The following is a 12018-nucleotide window of genomic DNA, read 5'->3' as shown; positions in this document are numbered from 1 at the left end:
TGTACGTTGTTTGAGGCCTTCTCTCTGCCCTGTCCTGTGCAGGGGGAAATAAGCAAGCACTAAAGAAGCCTTGTCCCATTCCTTCCTTCCTCTCTCCTGTCCTCTCTCCCTCCTTCTCTTCTCTTCTCTTCTCTTCTCTTCTCTTCTCTTCTCTTCTCTTCTCTTCTCTTCTCTTCTCTTCTCCTTCCTCTTCTCTCTCTTCTCCTTCCTTCCTTCCTTCCTTCCTTCCTTCCTTCCTTCCTTCTTTCCTTCCTTCCTTCCTTCCTTCCTTCCAAGCCTTGTCCTTTAGAAGACTCCAGTACCTGTGGATAGACCTGGACAATTTGGGGGGAGAGGCTATGACAGAAATTATCCGAGTGCTGGCAGTGGATACCAGAGAAAATGGGGAAGCAGGGAAGCCCAGGGCCTGGCTCCAGAGTTGATCTGAATGTTATCTGTGATGCCTCCTACCTTCTGCCCCTTTCTCCTCTTTAATAGCATCTCCAGATTGTTCTGGTTCAACCTCCAAACATCTCCCAGGGGTCTCTTCTCCATTCCTACTATCTCTTCCCCAGTACCTCTACCCCTTTCATCTCTCACCTCCTCCTGGTCTCCCCACTTCCAGTCCATTCCCCAACTGAGCAATCAGACCTATCTCTCTTTGAGAAGAATCTGTCATCCTCTTGCTAAAGTTCTTCTGCAGCTTCTCGTGGCTCTTAGGATACAGATTTCTCCACTAGCTGAAGTCAGAGCTTTCCCATGAAACCTTAAGTCAAAATGATGTAAAGGGATGAGTACCCTGGCTTTCAGAAAGTTTGCATTGTGCCACCTTGTTTTTATGAAAGATCTACATTAGTACCCGTTTTTACTAACCGAAAGAAATCTGAAGAGGATTTTGCTTTTAGGGAGAAAGCCATTACTATACTAATGTAGGTCTGTCTACCAAATACCTTTATTTGGCACTCAAGTCCTGGTGTGTCTCCCATCGGCCTCTCTAGTCTCAGCAAATGGCATAAACGCTCTTGCCCTCTTGCCTTGCTGCCTACTACCACAGAGCCTTGTTACATGCTGTCCCCTTAGCCTCTAATTGGTATGGCTGCTGAGGCAGGGCCAGTGTGGGAAATCTTGACACAAGGGACAGTATGTGAGTAAGCACCTTCTCTTCTAATCTTTACCTATGTAGTGTTTACATAAATCAAGACCTGCGGACACAGGTCCGCAGAGGACACAGTGATAGAAACAGGCTCCTCCTGGGACCAAGCTTTCTTGGGCAGAGCCGATCCAACCCCATTGATCTCCAGTGTATTACAAGAATATGCAGGGAAGAAAAATATCAGACTGACAGGCCACCTCACATGCTCAGAGTGCAGGAGTGGGACAGAAGCACGGTCTTCCTCAGTATCCAGTATTGTGCAGGTGATGTTCAGCCTCTTTCAGGGCGCCTTGCTCCTGAAGACTCATGCTGCCCCTACTTCTCTCTGGGTGTTGCTGTTTCTGCTGCCACAATGACAGACATAGCCAAATTCCAGACACAACAGCCTCTCTGGCCAGAAGACAGCCTGGCCACCAGGGACACACATCCTCTAATCACAAAGCTGAGGCTACCCTTCTGGAAGTGGCTAACAAGTAGCACATTTTCCTTCCTCAAAAGGCAGCCACCATCCACCTTGCTAGGCGAAGTGCAGTAAGCACGAACGCATCTCTGTCTCCTGCTTCCACCTAGCTTTCTCCCTAATCCCCACTTTTGTCTTCCACACCCTTTCCGGCCTTCTTGTCCATTTTGGGTCTCCTGCAGCCAGACTCTGCCTGACTTCAGGCAGTATGAAGGATCCAGTGCACAAGGTCCCCAGAGCAAAGTCATGGTGGTGCCTGGCAGGTTTTAAGTGTTTGATTGGGCTGCCTCGTGGGACCAGTTATTCTGGTGATTTAGGCATAAAGTCCACAGGCCTTGGAGCTCTTGTCCTGAGGTTGGTTTGCATGCTGTCCCAAGTTCTTGAGGTAGTGCCATCAGCTGTAGGGAGGCTAGAGGGGCATGTGCTACAGGAGTTTGAGTGAGGAAGATCATACAGGGAGTCCCTGAGATTCAGATGGCACCTTCTGAACTGTGATATTCATTTGCCTAGAGAGGGGGCTATATTATGGAGAACTCCAACAAATCCAAATCTTCTTTGGTAACTTATTCTCTTTAAAACAGGAATATGGATGAGCCTCTCAGATTGCTCAGGTTCAGGTTTGCTGGAACCCCTCCCTCCTCCTCCTCCTCCTCTCCCCCTCCTCCGCCTCCTCCTTCTCACCTTCGTCCATATCTTCCTCACAGAAGTCTGCAGTGGCTGGCCCTACTAAAGCTGGCACGTGAACTCAGTGAGGCCATGATCACCATATTCTGGCCCCTAGTGCCATACCTGCACACAACAAACGCACAACCAACATTCCTTGAAGAGCAAGTCGGCTTAGAGCTCAGGAGACTGCTACCTTTCCTTCCTTCGTGGAGCAGGAGAATGTGACAACAGTGACAACGTGTCAGAGCAGCCTAAGTTACTGTGTGCCCAGAGCTGTACTACCAGTTTGATGTGTTGTAGTCCGTTTGATCTCAATAGCTCACAAGGTAGGTTTTTACCAGCCTCATTTTCTAGGTGAGAAAATTGAGCTTGAGCGAGGTGAAGCTGGCAGGTGGAACTGGGATCTGAAACCAAAATTCTCTTACTCCTAGACTTGATGAGTTTTGAGCTCTCTAATTCTGTTCTCTGTCTCGGACCACTCCAGGTACGAAGCAGCCGCCCCAGCTAACAGATGCCCTTTCTTAACTTTTGCACCCCTCTGTCTGGAGACCTCCCTGAATCTAAATCCAGAACACTGGGCAGGGGAATTCAAAATTTGGGGACAACTTGTGAGGACAATGGGACTGAGTTTGTGGTGGAGGAATGTACTTAGCTTTCTGATGTCCAGGCTCTGTGGGACCATAGGCCAGAGCTACTCAGAACTACACCTTCTCTCTGGGTGTCCAGGCCCTGAGGGGAGAGAACTTTGAAGAATGATTGTCACTTCGTAAGGTCTGTCCTGTCTGCTGCTGCTTCTTCTTCTATTTTTTTTTAAGATTTTATTTATTCATGAGAGACACACAGAGAGAAAGAGGCAGAGACACAGGCAGAGGGAGAAGCAGGCTTCCTGCAGGGAGTCCGATGCAGGACTTGATCCCGAGACCCCAGGATCACAACCTGAGCCCAAGGGAGACACTCAACCACGTAGCCACCCAGGCACCCTGTCCTATCCGCTTCTGCACATGCCGCTCACCTCCTGTTCACCACTGTCAGGCTCACCAAAGTTGGAGTGTACTGACCTTCTTTTCAGTGTGGCTTCATGGGACATAAGGAAACCATCTGGGGTAGCCAGCACTGACAGAGAAATTAGCCTACTGGCCCTACAACAGAGCCCTCCTTGAACTTGGCTGAAGGGGAGGAAAGATAGGGAGGCAGCAGCTGGACAAGCAAATGATCACAATGATGCCTTCCTGGCCAACTCAGATTGGGGTTCCATGGACTTCTTGACTTCCAGCTGCTGCCTCACTCTTCAGGAGAGGCTTCAAGTCCCTTAAATCATCTGTCTAGACATTCCCTACTGATCACCCATTGGAGCTGGCCCCTCGCTGGGGTATGCAGTGAAGGGGCTGGACAAGTCTCCAGTTACCTACCACATCTGCTCACATAAGCATCAGAGGAGTGGGCTGTGTGGATGCCAGGTGCTGGGACGGGCTCTGACCAAACAAACATCTATCGTGTGGCATATGTGGTTTTCATTTAGTCTTAAGTTCAGACTTGCTTTTTGCTCAGCCTAGCCTGCTCATCTCTGAGGCCTTTCAGACCTGCAGCAGCATGCTATACACAGCACACCCTGCCTCAGAGCTCTCTGAGCTTCCTATTTTTTATGCAGAAAGACTACCCTCCTCTGCCTGGCTGCCATGGCTCCCACAAGCTAATTTATGCTATGAAGTGGACCCCCAAGTCCTCCCTGATTCCAAATCTGGATGGAACATTGGACCGCACCTGAGAAGCTTTCTTTTTTTTTTTTTAAATTTTTTATTTATTTATGATAGTCACAGAGAGAGAGAGAGAGAGAGAGAGAGAGAGAGAGAGAGAGAGGGGCAGAGACACAGGCAGAGGGAGAAGCAGGCTCCATGCACCAGGAGCCCGACGTGGGATTCGATCCCAGGTCTCCAGTATCGCGCCCTGGGCCAAAGGCAGGCGCTAAACCGCTGCGCCACCCAGGGATCCCCTGAGAAGCTTTCTAAAAAAATTTCTGGGCAGCTCTGATGGCTCAGTGGTTTAGCGCCGCCTTCAGCCCAGGGCATGATCCTGGAGACCCGGGATCAAGTCCCACATCAGGCTCCCTGCATGGAGCCTGCTTCTTCCTCTGCCTGTGTCTCTGCCTCTCTCTGTGTCTCTCATGAATAAATAAATAAAATCTTAAAATAAAATAATACAAAAAAATTTCTGGAGTGCCTGGGTGGCACGCAGTTAAGGATCTGCCTTCAGCTCAGGTCATGATCCTAGGAGGCCCAGGTCATGATCCCAGGGTCCTGGGATCTAGCCACATCCAGCTTCCTGCTTAGTGGGAGTCTGCTTCTCCCTCTGCTCATCCCCCTGCTCGCTCGTTCTCTCTCTCTCTCTTTCTCTCACTCTATCTCAAATAAAGTTTTGAAAATTTCTTTTAACTTATTAGGTTAATTTCAAACATAAAAAAGCAGAAGATGGGCAGCCCAGGGGGCTCAGCAGTTTAGCGCCGCCTTCAGCCCGGGGCCTGATCCTGGAGACTCAGGATCGAGTCCCACGTTGGGCTCCCTGCATGGAGCCTGCTTCTCCCTCTGCCTGTGTCTCTCCCTCTCTCTCTGTGTGTCTCTCATGAAAACAAAACAAAACAAAACAAAACAAAACAAAACAAAACAAAACAAAACAAAACAGAAGAGTATAGTGAACCCCTATATATCAGGCACCTGGCTTCAACAATTATGGATGGCCTATCTTGTTTCATGTATACCTTACTCATTTATACCTTCTGCAGAATTTTTTAAGGCAAATCGGGGATCCCTGGGTGGCGCAGCAGTTTGGCGCCTGCCTTTGGCCCAGGGCGGGATCCTGGAGACCCAGGATCGAATCCCACGTCGGGCTCCCGGTGCATGGAGCCTGCTTCTCCCTCTGCCTGTGTCTCTGCCTCTCTCTCTCTCTCTCTGTGTGTGACTATCATAAATAAATAAAAAAATTTAAAAAAAAAGAATTTTTTAAGGCAAATCGAACATTTATTCCATCCATATTTAAGTTTGCATCCCAAAAAATAACGAACAGCTTTTTAAAAAGACAGCTACTGCTACCATACCACTATGGATCTTAAAAGAGTCACTAAACTTCCTTAATATCATGAATTATCTATCATGTTCAAATTTCCCTGATTGTCTAATTTTTAAATAATTGTTTTAATTATAATGTAGATAAGGTCATCCACATTGCATTTGGTTTCTTATGTCTCTCAATCCATTGGTTCCTCTTCCTTCTTTCTTTGTAATTTATTTGTTGAAAAAAAATCAGGTCCTTTGTTCTTTAGAGTGTTCTGTCTTGGAATTTGCTGATTGCACACCATGGTGTCATTTCCTCTGTCACTTGTATGGGAAAATTTTTAAAGTGCAGGTTTCCAGATTCCACTCTAAAAATGTATTCCTGTAGGAGTGGCATAGGTGCTAGGGATCCCTTGTTTTCCTGGAAGTCCCAGGTGAGTCTGTTTGCCTTATGTTTGGGGATTGCCAACCTACCTGACTCCTCCAGGATCGCAAATTGTCCTCAGACACCCCAAGTTTCAGAGAGCAATATAAGATCATAATCTCCAGAGGTGAGAAGTAGGAGGAAGAGGAATTAGCTATCTTTTGTGAGTTTTTTTTTTTTAAGATTTATTTATTTATTTACTTACTTACTTATTTATTTATTTATGATAGACATAGAGAGAGAGGGGCAGAGACAAAGGAGGAGGGAGAAGCAGGCTCCATGCCGGGAGCCCAATGTGGGACTTGATCCCGGGACTCCAGGATCGCGCCTTGGGCCAAAGGCAGGCGCCAAACCGCTGAGCCAGCCAGGGATCCCCTGTCTTTTGTGAGTTAATTGAGACTCACAGTGGGAATCCCCAGGGCTGGTGACTCCTTCCTCTAACTCAGATTAGGGAAACTATTTTTTTTAAATTTTTATTTATTTATTTATTTATTTATTTTTTTAATAATTTTTTTAATTTTATTTATGATAGTCACAGAGAGAGAGAGAGAGAGGCAGAGACACAGGCAGAGGGAGAAGCAGGCTCCATGCACCGGGAGCCCGATGTGGGATTCGATCCCGGGTCTCCAGGATCACGCCCTGGGCCAAAGACAGGCGCCAAACCGCTGCGCCACCCAGGGATCCCTAAATTTTTATTTATTTATGATAGTCACACACACACAGAGAGAGAGAGAGAGAGAGAGAGAGGCAGAGACACAGGCAGAGGGAGAAGCAGGCTCCATGCACCGGGAGCCCGACATGGGATTCGATCCTGGGTCTCCAGGATCCCGCCCTGGGCCAAAGGCAGGCGCCAAATCGCTGCGCCACCCAGGGATCCCTAGGGAAACTATTTAAATTATCAGGACCTTTCCTGGCTTTGAGGGTGTCAGAGGAGGAGCAACACTCTTGCTCATGTGGCCCCCTGAGAGTGAGTGTGCTGTCCACAGCGTGAGCTGCTTCACTGGGACCTGAGGGTCACGAGCTGCTGGCAGTGCCTGCTTTTGATCTAGGATGCTGAAGACAAGTAGACCCGGCACACAGGTCCACACACACCCTGTGCTCTTTCTTCCCTGCTGACATTACCTCACCTCTACTCCCTAGGACCAACTGTCCCCTTAACTACTCAGTGAGACATTCCACTGGTAATAGCCAGCACCTCACTGCCATTGCACACAGTAGTCAGAATGATATTTTAAGCATATCTATCTGATCATTTCACTACCCTGCTCAACTTCTTCCTATGACTGCCCAACACACTTAAAATCCACATTCCTCACCATGGCTGACAAGGCCTGCTATGGCCTGGTCCATGCTTGCTGCTCCAACCACATCTTTCATTCTTCTTTTTTCTCTCTGGCCACACTGGCCTTTCTGTTAGTTTTAGAATAGGCTGGCCTCATTCCTGCCCCAGGATCTTTGCACTTTCCATTTCCTCCTCCAGAAATTGACTCCCTCCAGCTCCTACTAGGATTCCCTCACATCTTCCTTCACTGAGATGTTACCTCCTCAAGGAAGTCTCCCCTGACTACCTTGTGGAACCTAGCACCACCTCATCACTGTATTCTTTTATCCTATTTTCTTTTTTTTTCCTTCTTTTTTAAATATTTTATTTATTGGGACTCCTGGGTGGCTCAGTGGTTGAACCTCTGCCTCTGGCTCAGAGCATGATCCTGGAGTGCTGGGATCGAGTCCTGCATTGGGCTCCCTGCATGGAGCCTACTCCTCCCTCTACCTGTCTCTGCCTCTCTCTGTGCCTCTCATGAATAAATAAAATCTTTAAAATTTTTTTTATTTGAGAAGAGAGAGAGAGCCCACATGCTCATGAGTTGGGGAAGAGGCAGAGAGAGAAGCAAACTCCTCCACATGGGGCTCTGGATCCTGGGACTCCAGGATTGTGACCTGAGCCAAAGGCAGATGCTTAACCAACTGAGCAACTCAGGTGCCCCTCTTTTACTTTTCTTTATTGCATTTATAATTATTTGAAATTATATCCTTTACTTACCTCTTTAGTTTGTGGGTGCCTTGAGGTGAGGGGCTTTAATCATCTTGCTCACTAATATACCCCAAGCAACTAGCAGGTGCTCAGTAAACATTTGTTGAGTAAATGGATAGATGGATGGGTGGATGGACAGAATGTCTTTTCAGTCCTGCCTCTCATCTTCTTACACACACATGCACACACACGCACACACGTACGTACACACATGTACACATACACAGGGAAGTTCTCATCAGGCTTTGCATTTCTTAAAGAACCTGCCTGTGTCCTGCCCTGATCTGCGCAGGTGTCATTGTGATAGTCACAGTTAGAAGCTGTACTCCAGGGTCTTTTGGGAGGCAGAAGGTCTTAGAGCATCAGGTTCCCCATGTGGGAATGTACTTCAAGGGAACAGGGAGGTTTGGGGCCGGGCCTTGGACAAGCTAGGTTTCAAGCCAAATATGTTGGGCAAAATCATTTTATTGGACAGTAAGTAATCCCACTGGGGCAGAAAGGGCTGGGAATGATGGAGCACATGAGCCTCAGCGTTGGTGCCACCCAACTCTTCTCTCTGTTTTCTTCTGGCTCTGGGAAGCAGGTCTTCCTGGGTCTCTCTATTCTGTCTCCTGGCTCCAGACAAGAGGCTCCCTGGGTAGACACAAATTGCTTCTTTTCAGTTTCAAAAAGCCCAGCTCCTCTTGGTTTGTGTTGGCGGCTTCTGGCAGTGACTCAGGGCAGGAGTCTATCTGCTAGATTGGCCCCTGCTAAGACCACTGTGAACCCTCTCTCTGCTCTTGCATCCTCCTTGGCTCCAAGACAGCAGACTTTTCTTTCTTCTTCCCAAGAAGGGGCTCTAGAGGATTGAGCAGAGAAACGTCAGGTTTTCTTCCAGGCCGGTTTCAGCCCTGGGATGTTCAGAGCAGCCTCTTCCTTCAAACCTCAGTTCCAAGGCTCCTTGCCCACGGCCAGTTGGTATGGAAGGAGGCTCCCGGCTGAGGAAGGCTGAGACAGAGCGGCTCAGGTTCTAGTTCCAGCGGTGGATAGTCGGAGTCACTGCAGGAAGAGGCATTGGCTGTCTTAGGTGGTTAAACGTTTGCCCTCCCCACAGAGTGGCTCAGCCAGTGAGCTTCTGTGGGGTCAGCCTCCTGCCACCACGCTGCAATCGCCAGATTTGGGGGCTGGAGCAATCTAGGTCTTTATCCGATTCTGCTAGGTCTTTACTGATGCCTCTGGAGAGCCCTGCTGGAAATTGGTTTCTCTGCTTCCACCTTTGCTGGGGTGACCACAGGAGCATCCCCATAGGTCCGGTAGCCACCAACCAGGCAGTATGTCTCTCCATGCCAGCCCACCTGGGTTTCTCCACAGCCTCGGTAGAGGACATGGTAGTGACCAGGTGTAGGAGGAGAAATGGGAGCCACTGTTGCTGGAAAGAAAATCAGATCTAATCAGTCATTTCTGCTATGTACAGTGACCTGCCAGGACCTCCCACCTCATGTCTCTCCCAGTTTCTGGCCGAAGTCCTTTAATCTGCTTGGTATCTGGAACACAGCCTTGGCCCATTGCCTCTATGAGTCCCCTAGAGAGGAATATGGCTGCAAAAGCGATTCTATGTAGCTCAGGGCAGCAGCAGGAGATGCGGAAATCTGTTCTACATTCTTGGAGGAAATAGTAGAACCTGAAAACAATTGCATCTGGGGTCCTTTCCATCTCTCCCTTCCATAGCAGAAAAAGCATTTCTCAAGGTTTATCACTTCTGAGGCTTTAATGGAAATACCTTTTTAGTGTTGGAAAAATTAATATAAATGGGCTAAGAACTTCTCTCATCTTGGCAACCCCTCCTGGGCCCCATTCATACTGCCTATTTCAACCACACTGATCTCTAGCCCTCTGGTACTTTTACCTAGGTTAGCAAAAGGTCAAATACTGAGGCAGAGTGACCAGGAGGTTCAGAGCCAGATTCTGGGTGACAAGTCTAGGCTCACGTCTACCCAGCCTCCTAGGACACCATTTCGTCAGCCCTCCAGTCTTGGTATCACTCATCACTCTCCTTGGTTCTTCTGTTCTTCCCATTGATAGGACACCACATTTTCCCAGCACTCAGCAGCTCATTCTGTGTCTGAGGGGACCCATGTGGATGTCTACATGACAGCATGGTGAAGGTGCCTGGGTTTGAAGGAGGGTTTCATGAGTGGCCCTCAACAATTCTTCCTCGAACTGCTCCATTTATCACTTGCCAACAAAAATTGGCTTGACTTTTGCTGAGAGGCCACTCAGAAAAGGGTCAGAATGGAAGTATCTTGTAGCCAAAAGGGAAGGCTGCATTTATAAAGATTAGAAGCTTTCTGAATAGTTGCCCAGGGATGACATTTCACTTGTCCTCAGCAGTGAGCAGGAACACTGTAAGTCCCTGAGGGGGCCCCAGGTCACTTGTATTACTTACAGCTGATTAAGTTCTGAGGTGTGGTGGGCAAGCCCAAAAGGAACCTGTGTCAGCCAGGTGAAGTTGTGTGTATACCAATGACTCTTGTACAGATGCCTGACCTAGGCCTACCTGCTATGCTGCCCTCCCAGGGGACAGAGGACAAGTTAGAATGAATATAGAAGATCCGGTCAGACATTCTCTCTCAGGCAACCGAACAGATTGGTATCTGGTAGAGAACTGGTAGGGAAGTTTCCCCGAGAGCATCACGTTTGCGTCGTTACTCTGCCATGGAAACTGTGAGAAGGCTTGTGAAGTCATCACTATCCAGTGAGGTCACATAAGGAATCTGTGACTTGAAGGGCCAGCTTCAGGCTCTCGGGGTTTTGTGGAGGAGAGCAGGGTGGAGACAGAAAAGCACCTTGTCTGGGCCCTCACACTTCTCTCCCCAGCCAGCCCTAGGAAATAACTGTGGCACAGCGCCAGGGACCAAAATAGGGCAAGAGAACCCACATTCTGTGATTGGCTTGAGAGGCAAGACTAACCCAAGAGACAGTCAGGTTGTATGGCACTGACCCTAAGTATTCAACAGCTGGGGAGGCAGAGATTTGTGTGGAAGTTTCCTTGGCAGTGGCCCTCAAGGATAAGTTAGATTTGGACTCGTGGAGAGGAGAGGGAAGACCTTCCAGCTGAGAAGAATAAAAGCAAAGACAAAGTCTTCTTGAACTTGTCCTTCTCCAAATGCAAATTCACAGAACCCTCACATTTTTACAACTGAGGACTCAAAAAACTAAGAGGTGAAGGGGGCCTACGTGAGGTTATACAAGTAGTGGAGAGGTGTTCTGCTCAATGGTAGGGCTTCAGGTGGGCTCTGGATTTATACCTGATAGGAATGTGAAGACAAACTCATCCTTTTCAAAGTGACACTGCGAGAGATGTTAAAGGTGCTCCAAGGCCAAATGAGGGTCCTGAATGGCTTTCACCAAGTGGGAATGGTGGGGCCGTTTTAGTATGAAATTTAGTATGAAATTCAAAACAAATTCATGATAAAACAACAACCTAATCATTACATTCATCTCTCCCCTAAAAAGGCAAATTACTGATACAACAATCCTACCACTGTGAAAGGATGAAGTGTGGGCTCAGCAGAAGTGTGGGTGAAAAACATGGTCAAACTGTGAAGAGGCGTTACTAAAAGCTGATTGGGTCCTACTCAGAGGAGGAGGAAATAGCTCTGCCCTGAGCTTGATCAGGCCCACAGGAAGGAACCACATTTGGGGCAGCCCTGGATGCAGTCAGTCAACACTTCCTAGCAATGAGAGATAATCTTCCTTAAAGGGGGCCCCCTGTTGCTGACCTTGAATATGCAGAGATGGGATGCTTGTTTCCTGGGGCAGTTGCAAAAGGCATGTTCCCTGGAGGTACATAATGATGCAGGACTATTTTAGAAGTTGGGCAACAACAACAAAGTGGGGCAACGGTGGTTGAGAACCACATCATCTTTCTATTCCTAAATTGCTTGAATTAGTGTGGTGCATGTTAGGACTCACAAAATCAGGCCTGATTAGAATTGACTGCCCTTGCAGAGTGCTGGGAGGGAAGATGTGAAGGGGAGAGCTCTGGGGGAGGTTCTTTCTGGCCAAGTGGGCCAGTAGAAGACCACTTACATTCTCCAAGGCTCAGGAGGGATTATTTGTCTGGGAACATCACTCTGGCCTCGTAGGGTTACTGATACATTATCAGGACCTGGGTCTTTGGGGAAGGGAGAATAGCATAGACAAATGGTTGTGAGCTCAGAAATATGTAATTTATTTTTTTAAGATTTTATTTTTAAGTAATCTCTACTCCCTTCATGG

At 48.1% G+C, this 12018-nt stretch overlaps 1 protein-coding gene across 1 annotated transcript; it reads right to left on the bottom strand.

Moving 5' to 3' along the window:
• Window positions 1-8474: 8474 nt before the first annotated feature.
• On the bottom strand, window positions 8475-10361 carry DPEP2NB (DPEP2 neighbor). Its single transcript, XM_041769827.1, is given in 3 exon segments — window positions 8475-8962; window positions 8964-9166; window positions 10295-10361. Coding segments are annotated over 3 exon segments (375 nt in total). The 3' UTR covers window positions 8475-8857.
• Between the last annotated feature and the right edge of the window lie 1657 nt (window positions 10362-12018).

This window comes from Vulpes lagopus, chromosome 10 (genome assembly GCF_018345385.1).
Source record: "Vulpes lagopus strain Blue_001 chromosome 10, ASM1834538v1, whole genome shotgun sequence".
NCBI lineage: Eukaryota > Metazoa > Chordata > Mammalia > Carnivora > Canidae > Vulpes > Vulpes lagopus.
Note: the sequence above shows the minus strand (reverse complement) of the source record. Positions and strands in the feature narration are given on the sequence as shown.